General features: G+C 36.5%; 2 protein-coding genes across 4 annotated transcripts in view; one reads left to right on the top strand and one right to left on the bottom strand.

The window, feature by feature from the left end:
• The first annotated feature begins 254 nt into the window (after window positions 1–254).
• Window positions 255–8,779, top strand: LOC120788746 (transcription factor 23-like). The gene is made up of 4 exons (XM_040124821.1): window positions 255–1,046; window positions 2,231–2,383; window positions 2,854–3,015; window positions 4,056–8,779. Exons 1-4 carry the CDS (start codon window positions 879–881, stop codon window positions 4,191–4,193), a joined length of 621 nt encoding a protein of 206 aa, XP_039980755.1. The 5' UTR covers window positions 255–878; the 3' UTR covers window positions 4,194–8,779.
• A 6,406-nt stretch (window positions 8,780–15,185) lies between these two features.
• Window positions 15,186–15,929, bottom strand: part of slc5a6a (solute carrier family 5 member 6a) — a 26,884-nt gene continuing 26,140 nt past the window's right edge. For 2 of the 3 annotated variants that reach the window (XM_040124797.1, XM_040124798.1), the window contains one exon: window positions 15,186–15,929. This exon is cut by the window's right edge and continues 190 nt beyond it. The gene's annotated coding sequence lies outside the window, so the exon portion shown is untranslated. The other variant, XM_040124796.1, reaches the window with a different exon arrangement.

The raw sequence follows: 15,929 nt of genomic DNA, 5'->3' as shown, positions 1-15,929 counted from the left end.
TCAGGTTCATTTTCCATGATGCAGTCGTATGTTAAGGTCACAGGTTCAATCCAACAGTGCTATGATGCCCCAAATGTTTTCAACCAAACCTAAATGCATTTCCGCCTGTCTTTGTTAATGTTCAATGTCGCACTGTCCTGAGCCTCCAATCCCACCCCTGTCCAGCTGTTAGTAGAGCTTTGAGTTTCCCAAGCCCCCCAATGACCTGGTTCAGTACACACTCCAAGTGTTTCACTCCCCCAGGCCTGACTGCCTGCCTGCCTGCTCTTCTTGGCATTTAAACAACCAGAGGAGGATCAGGATGACCGGGCAGCTGAGATAAGGACCATATGAAGTTCCCCACATTACCTCACCCGATAAGGAAACAAGCAGAGAGAAACGGAGAGGCAGAGAGAAAGAGAGGGCCGGACTGGGAGGAATTCTCTTGATGAACCGTGATGCGCAGAGAAGCAGCCAGGAACTATAGTGTTTAAACCAGCCGTTTGGGGGTCTGAGTAGAACTGGGGTGCCACAGAGGTCTGGTGAACTTTGAAAGGGAGGTTAGAGGTGCTTGAATAGAACAGTCCTTAGCAGCTGTATAAGAATGATCACAGAATAGAATGTTATGCTTTTCTGGAGAGTAGATGAATAATGTCAGGTGTTCTTTAGCAAGTATTTTTTTAAATCTGGATTACATGTAATAGATGCCTTCGAACTAGATCGAAAAATGACCTCAAACTGTGTGTTCTGTAGCGTATTTACCTTAGTACTTAATAGATGATAGTTTGACAACAGTCTTCAACACAGGAGAGCAAACTCTCATCCAGCCAATAAAAGCAGACTGAACAAAAGTGATTTAAGTCTTTAGGAGAATTTGCAACACCACTTTTGCAGCATCCATGGCAGTTAATCCTCTGGAAGATCTCATGACGGTTGCAGCGAACCACCAGCTGGTCTCCAGCTCCATGGCGGAGCCACAGAGCCATCAGCCCTGTGCAGCCAGCAACCCAGCATCCCTGCACGAACATAGGCAGAGCATACATAGCAGCCGGGAGCCTAGGAAGTGGGTGAGTCTGTGGTAACAGTCAAATTTAAAGCCTTCATAATGTGATTAAAGTGTGTCTTTCTCTTAAACAGAGGCATTAATAATGTATAAACACAAAAGAATGTAAATGTAAATATCATATGGATATGGTTTTCACATCTGAAACTGCAGCACAACCCTGATTTCAAAGAAAGATCTGGCAACGTGGCAATTAATTATTCTGAGCAACCAGTGGGATATTGCACAACCTTCCTCACAATTTGAACATACCAGGGTATAACAGGAAAAATGGCATAGAAACCAACTGCTTAGAATTTGTTTTGTTCACAAAAGTAGTCGAATGTAATCTCAATATACCAATGAGCCTTTTTACATTAGAACCGGTAACTGAAAAGAGCATGATGCATACTAACATACTCCTCATTTTTGTAAGTTTTCTTGCACAAGGATGCACTTTTCATCTACATTTCACATGTTTAGAAACAGTCCTGAGGAGTGCTGACTGGGTAAAATGCACCTCTCTCTTAATTTGTGGCCTTTTTTCTAATTATACACTATCTAAAGAATCAGTAATAATTTTAAAAATCACATCAGAGATAAGAAAGGTCTGTCTCTAACATACAGATAGTCAGTCAGTCAGTTACTCTAGTAATCACAGAGTATAAATTATTTCCAACCACTAAAGCATCTCATAGTTTGAAGCACAAGTTGTTGATTTTCTCTTACCATAATTTGAAAAACTTTCTCTTAGTGCCGTAAAGTTAGTAGACATCCTTCTGTTTGATATGTACGTAGTACTTGTAAATGACTAATTCTGTCTTATGGGCAGAACACACGCAAATAAAAGTAATGAAAGAGGGCTTATACGATAACTGTTGATCTTGAGTAGACAAATATTGATTCTCACACTGTACCTTTCAGTAGTTAATTGTATGCAGATAATATGCAATGCACTAAGTAGTTCTATTTTACAACGATAAATTAATCAATTCACAGAATCTGATTAATGTCATTCTTTCAAAGTCTTCCATATAGGTGTAGTGCAAAATTGATTGTTCACTTAATGGTTTTCTCAGATTTTCTGTTTTACTGGATGTCTCTTCACACTCAAAGTAAACCTTCAAAAACAGTGTAAAGGCTTTGAATAAGAGTTTGTTTTATTTTCATGTCAGAAATATCAGGTTCTAAACATGTCCTTTGCTGCAGGTACAGTCTATGTGTGGGTCCAGGCCAAACTCTGGTTCCAGTTGGGGTTCTGCCGTCCAGTCCAGGATGCTGAGGAGTCAACACTCCCCAGAAAATGCCGCTCGAGAAAGGAGCCGCGTACGCAACCTGCGACAGGCCTTCCACAGTCTGCAGGTAATGTTAACATTGACAAACATTAAATTTCTCACCATTTCATTGAGTTAACAACAAACACAAGCTGTTTTACTTCTTGTGCTCTCATTAACTCCTGAGGTATTCCCTGTATAGTTCTGTTTTATCACCTGCTTCCTATTTATGCATTGAATTCAGTTTGATGAATTTATTTTGAACGTCTTGAGTGTTTTTTGTATGTATTTAATAAAATGTTGTGCCTTACAATTAAAAAAAAAGTAGAAAAAAGTAGCTTCTGCTGGTATTTTTTTTCTTTAACAAGAAAAAAATTACAGTCTTACCTATACCCAAACATATCTTCATTTGTCAACCAAATTGCAACCAAACGCTCAGGAAACTTAGGACAACTCTTATGAGCATATTTGCATTACATGCGAAACCCTTTTCATTCAACGCAGTGTAGAGAGCTGAATTAGAGCCCAGCCTTGTCCACCCTCCTCCTCTCTCTACAGGCTGCTCTGCCCTCAGTCCCACCTGACACCAAGTTATCTAAGCTGGATGTTCTGGTTCTGGCTACCAACTATATAGCTTATTTAACAGAGACCCTAGAGGGAGGGATCGTGGCTGAGCACACCCTGCCCTCCAGGCGGGGTGGATACTTGCATCCTGTTAAGGTAAGTCTGGGAACTGATACTGTACTGCTAATCATGCAGTTTACATTACACTGACTGTTACTGATTTACATTATATGGCCTGATGGATATATAAATGATAAAACTCCTCCAGTGGATTTACACTGATCAGCCACCGGTTTTAATGTTGTGGCTGAATGGTGTGTATGTATACAGTATATACAGTATTTAGATACAAACAGTGGGGTCCAAAAGTCTGAGAACACTTTCTAAGACTTACATGTATAGCCACAACATTAAACCAGTATATGTACTGCAGTCTTGATCGGTAATGTGACTCTAAAGAATAAGAACACAATTTACTGAGTTAATAATTACTTAATATTATTATTAGTACAAATTGTTAATAGTTTTTACATCATTACTATTTCTTATAATAGATAACAGCCGTTTAAAGGAAACATTCATGGTTAATGTAATAACGTAATGTCATGTGCAGTATTTAATATATTAAGGTCTGTTCCGTGGGACATTTCATAAAGTTTTGCTCTATCAGTTATAACATTATTAACTGTACTACACAGACAAAGGAGGTTATGAGTTGTCCTGAATTAATGAAAAAGCTTACAATGTAAGCTCATTTTCAAAGTCGGAGGACATCAAAGATCATCATGTCAATTTGAAAAGATAATCTAATCATTTGATATGGGAATTTCTATTTGAAATTTTGTGCTATTTTCACTGCTTGCTCCATCCAAATCAATATAGAAGAGTAAAGCTTAAAGGTCACAGTTTCTCTAAATAAGCAGTTATCGTCTTACAGTAAAAATACTGAACAAACACTACTGAAATAAGAGGCTTAATTAAAAGGTCACTGATCAATAACCCTGACTAACAAAAAAAATCATTTGTGCCCTGACAAGATGAAAGCCAACATACCTTATGACCATAGATTGAGGGGCTTAAGTGTATTACATATTTGTCTGATCTCACCATTTTAACTAAACTACTGGTAACATAATGTAAAACTGTATGATTGTCACATTTATCCAGATGGGATTTAACTTATGCTGTCTCCTCAGAAGTGGCCCATGCGTTCCCTGCTCTACTGTGGCAGCATGGGAGCGCTGCTATCTGGAGTCTCAGCCAATCAGATGCCACCGCCTGGACGGGATGGGACACACCCTCTGAGACCCACCTTAGAAGCAGTCAAAGAGTGATAATAGAACATGTGACAAAACTTTCATCCCATTTCTTATCTTTTATCTGGACTAGCCATTTAGCTACTATTGAATGCAATATCTATAACAAAGTAACAAAAAGAAGTTACTTTCAAAGCAAATTGTCAGTTTGGTTCCCGAAATACATCCATTGAATACATTCTTGCAGTTTTGGGTTCATGTTAATATGAAGGACAGGATCTACAGTAAAATAACCTTCAGCTACAAGGACAGGGCCATTCTTATCTCCAGCTGTTGGAATTATGCAAGCTGATTGGCCTTTTCATTTAATTCTTCAATTTAAAAACTGGTTACATTTCCAGATTAGTACAAAAGTTCCAAGATTGAATTTGTTGTGTGTATCTGCAGAAAAAGGAAAAGCTTGTTAAAAGTAATTCTATTCCCTGCCATCTGGGGAAAACATAAGGGGACAGCACAGAGATTTAGATTTACTTTTGTTGAAAATATTCCAACATTATTTGAGCATTAGACAGCAGATTGTCAGGAGGGATTTCATACAAAGAAATGAAGAGGGTGCTTCACTTGACTAATTATTCCACAAATCACTACATGGAGGAACAGTGTTTGACCTATTATCTTGATTTAAAAGTTGTACAGTGTTTTGTTTTTATTTTACTTTCACTGTATGGAAGAGTTCAATCACCTGTGTACTTTAAGAAAGGGGGGGGCAGACAGAATAGCAGTGAGTAGCAGTCAGGGAGGGATTGTTGTGGGAACAAAGCAGCTGTCAACTATTTTATATCTCTGCGATAATAACCACTTAATTCTCTTTACAACTCTGCCACAGAATGTAACCTTCTTCTTTGAGCAAAACACCATCTACAATAATGTGTTTTGGTCAGAGTTACTTAACACAAACAACATTTTAGAAGCAAAAATAATCCAATTGGTTGCCGTAGACCTCAGTGGGTTGAGATAAACTTCCCAACGTCGGTCATGGAAAAATTATTTCAGGATGTTTCACATAATCATAAAAAATATTATTGTGTTAACTTGACATATTCTTAATTTTGTCATCATGATCATTTCACAGGAAACAATCTATGTAGCAATCTATAATCACCAGACACATGTGGTGTAAATCTAAAAAACATTTGACATCAGCAGGTAACTGTTACAGCCTGTTGCAGCTCTTAACAAATAAGATGTTCCTCTAATATTTCTGCAGTATTCCTTTAGGGACTGATAGTGTGCCTATGGTTGACAATAGCAGTTTACAGTATTGTGATTTTAGGAAAAACAAAAACTTTTGATTGTTTTTTGGACAGGAGTTCTGAATAAATGTAAGCATCTCTGGGCATATAGAACAACTGAGATTCAGTTGTCTAGACTGGTTGGTAAAAATTACCTCACAAGAAGCATCATATTCATTAAATTGAGGACTTCACCTTGATGATAAATTTGTTAACTAAAAAAAAGTGAATGAAAGAGCTGAGCTTTGAACGAGTTTTTACAATGGTTGATCTCTTTAGTTGAAGCAGTGAGAACTTTTGTAACTAATGCACTTTGCCGTCCCATAAAAAAATGAAATAAAATTTCATAATCATTTTAACTAGCATTTATGATGCCATAGAGCCTAGATGTTGCCTAGCACTGTCTTACATCGAAGCTTTGTGGACTGATAAATAATTGAAAGCTTAATGTCCAAATTGCCCACATATTTAAACTATTCTGTTTTTTGAATAGTCATGAAAGCATAAATTGAATCTTTTTTGCATTTTTTTTTCCTGAGGAGTCCCGTTTGTAAGTGTGTGGGCATTTTCCTGTGATATGGGATTGTTTGGCAATGTGTACCTAACATTACTTTTTGAAAAGCCTTCCTGATTTTCCAACCGTAATTAATTTGCTTGCATTGTCATGAAATCACCCAGCACACATGAAAACCACAAAACGCCAAAGACATCTTGATATTCCATATATTTCTGTAAATAAGTAAAAAGTAAAGCAAGTAAACAGGAAAGTAAGTGCAAGTAAATCCAAATTAAATCTTTAAAGAAGCTAAATATTAGCACAGTTTGAATTGACATCTCGAGATAAAAAAGAGACAGTTTCCAGTGTCCTCCTTTTTTCACAATATTTGTAGTTTTTGTATCTCAACTCATAGTTCACTAAGTATCATATTTTGTTGCTGTATACTATAATTGCAAAAATAAGAGCTCAGTACTGAAATCCAATCCAGTAAGTCATGTTGATACGTCTGTAGGGTGGATAGGAGAAGCCTACTACAGATGAGGGACCAGACTAACTAAAATCATCTCCTCCTTGAAGAAAATGGGCTCAGCTCCACAAGCAACAGTTCTGTGTTCAAGGCTAGATCTATAAATCAGTTATGGGGTAGGGAGTGGGGTGGAGCTCGCGGTTTCCCATGTGTAGTGATGACAAATTTGGAGCTGCTGGAGTCTAACTACTGAGGCGGAGGTTACAGAAGCCAGATGCTTTGGTAAAGCAACTGCAAGAGAGACTGAGGTCAAATGAGAACCATGGCCAGGCTCACAGCTGGATGTGACTGTCAAATATGCATGTAACAAAAAGCACCAAAAAACACTGATCGTAGAATAGAAAACTTCAAAGTGTTTGTTCTGCAGGAAAAACTAAAATAATGACTTTAATCTTTTACTGGTTAGCATGTCATGGTCTAATGCTTACACAGACAGTTTTATATATATGTTTTTTGACTGTCATTTAAGAGCCTTTATTTTATTTTATTTTATTATATATTTTGCATTTTAGAAACATGCAATTATGTTTCCATTTTTTCTTTTTGGAGACATTGCTTAGTCTTCCCCATCAAGGTTTCAAGGTCCGATTTAATGACACTTGTAGTAGTACAAGTGTAAAAGTACCACAACTTCCACTGTTCATACACAATTGACAACTGCTGTCAGTACTTACACTTCAGCTTAGACTCCTCTACTTTCAGTTTATACACTGAAATGGCAAAAATTTTGTTTTAGGACTTCTGCTTCAAATTACACTTCCAGTTCAATTTATCACTTTTATGTCAACAATTTCAAGTCCTTTCAGGACTTTGACTTGAAACTAAAGCTTCTTCCAGTGCCTACACTCTACTTGATATGTTAACTTCATTCAGCAGATCCACTTTCAACTATTTCCTCAGAAACTTTAGCCTTTTCTAGTTTTATTCAATTTTATTATTTTTTATCAGTTAACTTCATACAAAATGCAGTAAACAGAAAAAACCTAAATAAAATCAATAATTGGCATGACCACCCTTCTGGCTTTAAAATACATACCAATTTTCATAGGTACACTAGTGCACAGTTCCAGGTAAGCAGGTAGGTTGTTCCAAGCACCCTTGAGAACTTTCCACAGTTCTTCTTTCGATTTAAACTGCCTCAATTACTTGTCTCCTCATGTAATCCCAGACGGACTCCATGATGCTGAGGGCTCTATGGGGGCAATATCATCTTTTGCAGGACTCCCAAAGGAGCATCTCTATCTGCAGGCCATATGGCTGCCTTCAAAGTGTGTATCTTTGTTTTTGTCCATGTTCCCATGTAAAGACAGCTATTTATGCCACTGGAAAAGCTTCAAGAAAGCATGTATCCAAAGTGTCTGCCCCCTCATCCCCTCATGTTGGGAGATAATCAACATATTTTCACTATCTCCTGCTCATTATGGCTGGTACACGCTGATTACAAGCTGGATTTATGGAGCTCTGAGGCCACACTCCCCCCTGCTTTGGCTGGGCCTCTGCTGGATCTGGGTAGACATCAAGGGAGAGGATGACAGCGAGGAGGAGGACAAGTTGAGAGGAGAATGAAGAGGAAGAGGGGAGGATGGAGGAGAAGAGTGGATGACAGAAGAGAGAGCAGGATAGCGGAGAAAAAAAATATAGGAGAATAAAGGAAAAGAGAAGACGGGGACAAACGAGAGCAAATCATAAGACAGCAACATGAGGGTGGAAGCGGGAGTAGAGCAAAGGAAAAAAGTGAGGAAAAGCATGATGCTGACAAATTATTTTTTTATTTCAGCTGACTACTGCTGAGTAATGCTAATATTACACATACATAATATTTGGTCTGTCTGAGATAAGATTATACTTAACTGTAAAATTACTCTTGGCTAACCATTAAAATTATGAACCAGGACATTTTTCATTTACTTTTTTCCTTTTTTCAGTTTATATCAAGGACAATGCTGCTAGTTTATACTCAGGGAAAAAAAATCCCAGTATGGAATTTCAGTAAGTACTAAGAACATTAAGCTTATAATACTAGCTACTGCCTCACATTTTTCTGGGCGTCAGTTAAACAAAAACAGTGTTCTGAGGATTAATTCAAGTTCAGCCAATCATATTCTGATGATAATCTCTGAGTTAATACATATATACCATGATACAATATGAGTGGAGGTGAGACACAGACTAAAGGTCAGGTTCAAAAAAAAAAAATCACTCGTTGCTGCTGATCAAAAAAAAAAAAATCACAAATCCTGTTGTGGTGTATTACACTGGCGTTTTTTTTTTCATTTTTCTTTTTGGTTCACAGAAAGGCTTAACGTGCAGGTAATTTTAAAATCTTTCCCTCTTATTGGCATTAAGTGAGAAAATCACATTTCAGCAGGGTGCTCTTCTTTAATCCTTAATTCAACGTGTCAGTTTTTGCTTGTAAATGCTACTAATGGGCTTGTTACTATACAAGTCCCTAACTTGACCCTTAACTTTAATATTTTGTATAATTTCAATCTTTGCAGCAGGATGGAAATTTATACATTAAGATTAACATTTAATGCAAGTAAGATAAGTGCTGGAATTATTGCATAATTCATAAATATTATCAGCCAACCATTTTACAAGTATTACAGTTATTATACTATAGTAATATTGTATAATGTGATTGGAATACATTTACACAAAAAATTGAGTACCTTTTCTGAGTACTTTTGGGAGCAGGACATTGCAGTATGGCTTGTGGATGGATGAATGTTGGTGAATGTTACTGGTGAACATTTTTCTTCATAGTATTACTTGATAGGATCCTAGAAACAGACCACACTGGTTGGCTGAAAGCAATTACCTAAGAAAGTATTCAGAGCTACATAGAACAAACCACATATGACACTTCTAATGGCATAATTCTAACAATTACATTTCAATGGCCCCTTTAATTACTAGGAGGGGATATGAACATATTTCCCACTAGGTGGCACTAACAAACATGACAGGTTCAAAATGCTTTTTTCTTAGAGTTAAATCAATACACAAACCAGTGAACAAATTATAAAAATTTGTCATGATCCTCATTTTAATAACATCTCAATTCAAGTACAGCAAATTTATAATCTAATATTCATACATCCAAACAACAGTGAAACATCAACAAATTTAATCGAGTTTAGCATCTCACTGAATTAAAGGGGCATCCCAAAAGTGCTCAGCATAAGTACTCACGTTTTTGTGTAAACGTTTTTCAATCACGTTATACATTATTATTTACTGTAATACTTAATCACATAACATGACATTTATGAATAAAGAATATGAATTAAGTCCAGTTATTGCACTCATCTTATTTGCAGATGTTAAGCTTAATGCAGAAATTTTCTTCCAGCTACAAAGATGACTGATGACTGAATGATACAAACAGTAAGGTCAATGGTCAAGTTAGGAGCTTCTATACAAAAAAAGCTAATAAGTAGCATTTAAAAGTAAAAACTGACACGTCTAATAAGGGATTAAAGAAGAGCCCCCCTGCTGAAATGTGAATTTCCCATTAAATGATTGACATAAGGAAAGCTTATTTATTTAAATCAATTACATGTTTCCTGTTTCAGTCCCTCCATCAAAAGGACCATTACTTTCCATTGTAACATGACACAGGTTTCTCCTTTGCCTTTTCAAAAGAAATAAAACTCTTTTCAGCCTTATGTCATAAATTGCTGATCAAATCTGTATTATTCATTTATTCATTCATAAAGCTAGTTCTGGTCTACTCCTGGACAGATGTCTGAGACACAGCTATTGGTAGTAGCTTGGGCTGTATATGAAAACATAAGTACTTCAGGATACAGCGTAAAATAAAATAACAAAAAAATCATAAAAATGAAGGCACAGCCAGAAGAGCCATTATGACTTCAGTGCTTATGGGGTTGCGTTTTGGGATGCACAACGGGAAGAATTCTTGTGGGTGGGAACCAAATATAAAAAATATTGTTCAAAACAATATTCATTGTGTGGTCCAGACTGATTCACTGTAAAAAGGCCACACATTAATAACATAAGCAGGTATTACACCTGGAGAAAACCTAAAGCTTATTTTAATAACAAAAAAAAAATCAACATAATTCCGAACTCATGAACACTGTATCTGATTTACACCAACTGATGGCTTCAGTGAGATTCTTTCAATAGCAGGACCACTGAGTACTAACCTCATAGTGCATCTTTAAACAGCAATAACATTAATATGTCAACACTTGAATTATGCTCCCTCAGGGGGGTTTATTTGTGTATCATTAACATCACAGGCTCACACTTCAAGTAATTTCAGATATGAAGGAGAATTTCAAACTATGCAATCATAAATAAAGTACACATTGACACGTGGAATTTAAAAGTAGTTCAAAAACTCTTGGAACAATTAAATTTTTTAAAAAGTTTTTGAATTTGACAGAATTTCTGATGCAACACAAAAACAATCTGTGATTGATGCACATTTCCTGTGTGAACTGCTGTCAAAGGCAAAGGATGTCGGTGTTCTAACAAAATGCTAATGTGTATGGTGCTCTAGTTGTTTCCATGAATTAGTGGATATCTTTGAGTGGACTGTTACATTCCCCATTCTGCCTCACATTAACTTAAAAAAAAAAAAAAAAAAAATTTCATGGTTCTTGCATATAGAATACCAAATTTCATTTTATGAAATGAATGCAATCTATATGTGAATTTACAAAAATATATAAATGAGATCTCAATACATCTTCCATTGGTAAAAAAAAACAAAACATGAAAGAAATTCATATTCTATATGCTTTGGATAAATTGAGGCATTTTTCAGTTTCAGAATTCTGGTATGATAGTAAAAATATGTTGATTCTGTAACGGACCAGTGCTAAACATGGTTTTAAAAGGGCTCAACATTCCATCAAGGGGATCTAATGGTCTCTAGAGTCCATAATCCTCTTCAAATAAATGTTACATAAAATAAGCAGATTTTCAATTCTGCTGCTAAACTGTGTATCACCTTGATTGTCTGGTATGTACTTGAAATACAACTGCAAACTCCAGCAACTTGGAAATTGAGGAGGAAACTTTAAGGCAACTGAGACATGGACTGTCATTAAACTTTAGAAAATTCTCTGGGAACATGTCAGACTGGTTTGACCGTTACAAGCTTAACATACACATTAATTCACATTACAAAACATGTCCTTGGAGTCCATTGTCAAGAGCACAGACAGTAGTGACTAAAAACACTGTATACACAGCACCTCTCTTCTTATAAAATGACAACGGATGACCTAAAATGCTGAAGTGGTAATGGTCAAGAATTCTTTGATTCCAAAAATTGTGACAATGACGATGATAATGAAGCTGACCATGTTCAAAATGTCTAGACCACACACTATTATGCAAATCAAGTCACAGGGCACTGAAAACCTCAATTAAAAAATAAACATGCATTTAACGATGTTTAAAATACAAAATTACAGGAGATGACTGAATCATCTTCATCGTCAAACATATTCGGGGAATGCCTAATGGAACTTAAGTAGGTCAATCTCAAGGTCAAGATGGCTTCTATATGTGATTCTGAGTAGTGCTGTGCTTTATTCAGGGCAGACATATCAGATTGGAGCAGCTGTAAACCCATGTAAAATGTGGTAAGTTTCTACATTGATGTAATAGAGGTGACTGAGCCACTTGTGCTGTAAAATATATAAAACTAAGTGAAACCAAAGATACCCAACAGAGTTATGGAGTGCTGCTAACACATCACACATTCATACCAGCTCATCAAAAGAATATTCGGTCAGTTAGGAACTTTATAATTTCATGGGGTTTTGTGTGACCAACATATTTGCATATTCTCACTGCTTAGGATATGTTCACTGTGACTGTGAACAGAATGGAAAACGACAAAACCATGTATTTCAAAAACACACACAAAGTTTTGAGTTTTGATTATTGTGTATAAAAATTAAAATAAAATAAAAAAATTCTATGTATACTCCAATTGATGAAATGGATTTCCCTTTCCCACACTTACATTTTAACATTTTTTGGTCATTGTAATTATTGTACTTGTCAATACTGACTGTGAAGAGATCCCTTCCTAACATGATTCCAATGCAAGTGATGGGGGTGGGAATCCACAGCTATGTTCTGCGGAAAAATGTTTCTCAAATGCATTCCAGTGTCAGGATCATCAGGTTTCAACAGTCTGAATTACACAAATTAATCGGGTATCTATCAAATTTATTTTTTATTTATTTATTTTTTTAAAATACAAAATTCTCTCTTACTATTCCTCCACTCAGCAAGGAAACTTAGGAAATGCAGAGGGTTTTTGGCACAAAAAAAACAAAACAAAAAGCAAAAGTAACTTGTAAGACACCCACATTTAAAAAAAAAAAAAAAACTAACTCACCTTCGGAAGCCTAATATTACCTTCAGCTCAACATTACAAGTCATTTTTGCACAAAAAGAGGATTGTGGATTTTGTCCCCCATCACTTGCGTTGTCATTGAAATTGTGTTAGGAAGGAATCCCTTTATGGTCAGTATGGCCAAGAGGAACAATTACAGTGACTGAAAACTAAGAGACATGGAGAAATGTAAACCAGTCCTTTAATACAATACACATAACACATGTGTTGAAAGAGTTACTGGTTGCTGTAATCATTCGTTATCTCCATACTAGCCAAGAAATAACAAATAACAACATAACTGCGCTTAAGTATTGCACTAAGAGAAGTATTATCTAAGCAAAAAATCATATTTTTGACATTATCATCTCACTGTCTTTTCCAGAAAGGAAGTTTGTTCTTTTGTACCATATACTGTACTATATAGTGTATAAATTTACTGTCATTTTATTTGAATGTCAAAAGTCTGAGTGTAAAATTGAAATAGTAGATACTGCACTCAAAAGTTCCAACTATGTAATGACAAATGTAGTGTCCATGTTGTGGACTCTACATTTGTAGTTTATTGTAAAAATTCAAACCATGCAATATGTTGCATTTTATAGATCCAAAAATTAACAGTTATGTTCACTAATACCTGTCAGTGATGAGACAAAATAATGATTCTCCTAAGTGAAAGTGTCCTAATTTTGATTCACCATTCATATAAACTAATGACTGTGAATCACTGTATATGGTCAGTAGTGAATGATTTAACAACGGCAACTTGCAAGGGACTTGTTGCACATCACAGTTACACAAGTCCTCAAAGTAGGGAACAAAGTGGATAATATTAACCTCCTTTTGAGGGAACAACTAGAGCATGCGTGGGGAGACAGCAGCTCTGCACACCTACTGGGTTGCTTTCTACTCATACACTGTTTGTACGAACATGGTAATGGCAGCTGAGGATTTACAGGGATCCAGCTAATTTGACTGGCCCCATGGAACAATATTTCTGCCCTCATCTGAACACATGGCTTTGCTTTTGTGGACTCTTTGTAACTGGACATCTATAGTAGCAGCTGGAAGCCGACTATTAGTATTAAAACCAAGGCCATGTAAAGACACTAAACTATAACAGTAGCACAGACATGTCATACCTTCAATTGAAGTTCAGTCTCTCTAGACATTATTTTCTTTTCATATTATATTCTATACATATTCTGGGATTGTATGGTTACATTTTCTCTACAAAAATAACATTTTACATTTTGTTACTACCTGATTCTTTTGTCAAACAGAATGTCTGGATCCACTCACAGTGAAACAGCTCATTGTGCATAAAAGCTGCCCAGTCTCATAACTTCAAACTGCACACATACAATTAGGTCCATAAGTATTAGGACAGTGACACAATTTTCGTAATTTAGCCTCTATACACCACCACTGCAATTGATCTGAAACAAAGCCATCAAGATGTCACTGAAGTGTAGACTTTCAGCTTTATTTCAAGGGGTTTAACAGAAATATTACATTTACCCCTTTAGGAATTACAGGCATTTTTATACATAGTCCCTCATTTTCAGAGGCTGAAAAGTAATTGCACAATTGACAATTCATCAGTTTCATGGCCAGGCGTGGCCTGTTCCCACGTTTTTCATGACAAATTAAGCAGATAAAAGGTCTGGAGTTGATTCCATGTGTTGAATTTGCATTTGGTAGCTGTTCATAGGAACTCTCAAGATGCGGTACAAAGAGGTGTTGATGCAAATGAGGGAGTATCTTTCCTTGGTGAAGAAAACCCCTTCATAACATCTAGCCAGGTCAAGAACACTCTCAAGGACGCAGGTGTATCACTGTCAAAGTCTATAATCCAGTGACACCTTCATGAATGTAAATACAGAGGGTTTACCACAATGTGCAAACCACTGGTAACTCAAGAATAGAAAAGTCAGATTAGACTAGAAAATATCTAAAAAAGCCTGCCCAGCTCTAGAACAAGATTCTCTCGACAGATTACACCAAGATTAACTTGTACCAGAATGATGGGAAGAGAAGAGTATGGGGAAGGAAAGGAATGGCTCATGATCCAAACCATCATCTGTCAAACGTGTTGGAGGGAGTGTTATGGCATGGGCATGGTTGGACTGCCAATTTAACTTTATCACTGGTGTTTATTGATGATGTGACTGTTGATAGAAGTAGCAGAATGAATTCATAGGGCTATACTATCTGTTCAGATTCAGACAAATTCTGCAAAAGTGACAGGACAGTGTTTCACAGGACAGATGACAATGACCCAAAATATGCTGCGAAAGCAACCCAAGACCTTCTCAAGGCAAAGAAATGGAATATTCTTCAATGGCCAAGTCAGTCACCTGACTTCAACCCAGTTGAGCATGCTTTCACTTCCTGAAGACAAAACTGAAGGCAGAAAGTCCCACAAAAAAGCAGCAACTGAAGGCAGCCGCAGTTAAGGCCTGGTACAGCATCTCAAGGGAGGGCACTCAGCATTTGGTGATGTCCTTGGGTTCCAAACTTCAGGCAGTCATTGACTGCAAAGGATTTTCATCCAAGTTTTGAAAGTAATCCTTATATTTATAATCATGTTGGTTTGTCCAATTACTTTTTAGCCAATTAAAATGAAGGAGTATGTATTAAAATGGCTAATTCCTAAACGGTTAGTGCAATATTTTTGTTAAACCCTTTTGTTAAACCCTTTCTAATTAAAGCCGAAAGTCTACACTTCAATCACATCTTGATGCCTGTGTTTCAAATCTATTGTGGTGGTGGACCTAACGGTACATCTGCACATATCTGGACAGACCAAAAAGCCTGTGCTCAACTGACTAGTTTCTTCATTGGTTGCTGCCTTTTGGGCTTATGCACTGTTCCAGCCTGGCAAAAGTTGATTTTCAGTTGTTATGTCATTTGAGAAAGAAGTTTAGGTTGGTACCAAAAAACATCTTTTCCCCACATAAATACTGAAGTCTGTAAGCCCTTACTATAATAAGATTCAACCGATTCTGTCACATCTATGAGTATTTGCACCTCCCTTAAAGAAACTGGATCATACAAAAACTGGCATTCAAGGTGTGAATGTGTGTGTTATTAATAATTGGCA

This window comes from Xiphias gladius, chromosome 4 (assembly GCF_016859285.1).
Source record: "Xiphias gladius isolate SHS-SW01 ecotype Sanya breed wild chromosome 4, ASM1685928v1, whole genome shotgun sequence".
NCBI classification, from domain to species: Eukaryota; Metazoa; Chordata; class Actinopteri; order Istiophoriformes; family Xiphiidae; genus Xiphias; species Xiphias gladius.
Note: the sequence above shows the minus strand (reverse complement) of the source record. Positions and strands in the feature narration are given on the sequence as shown.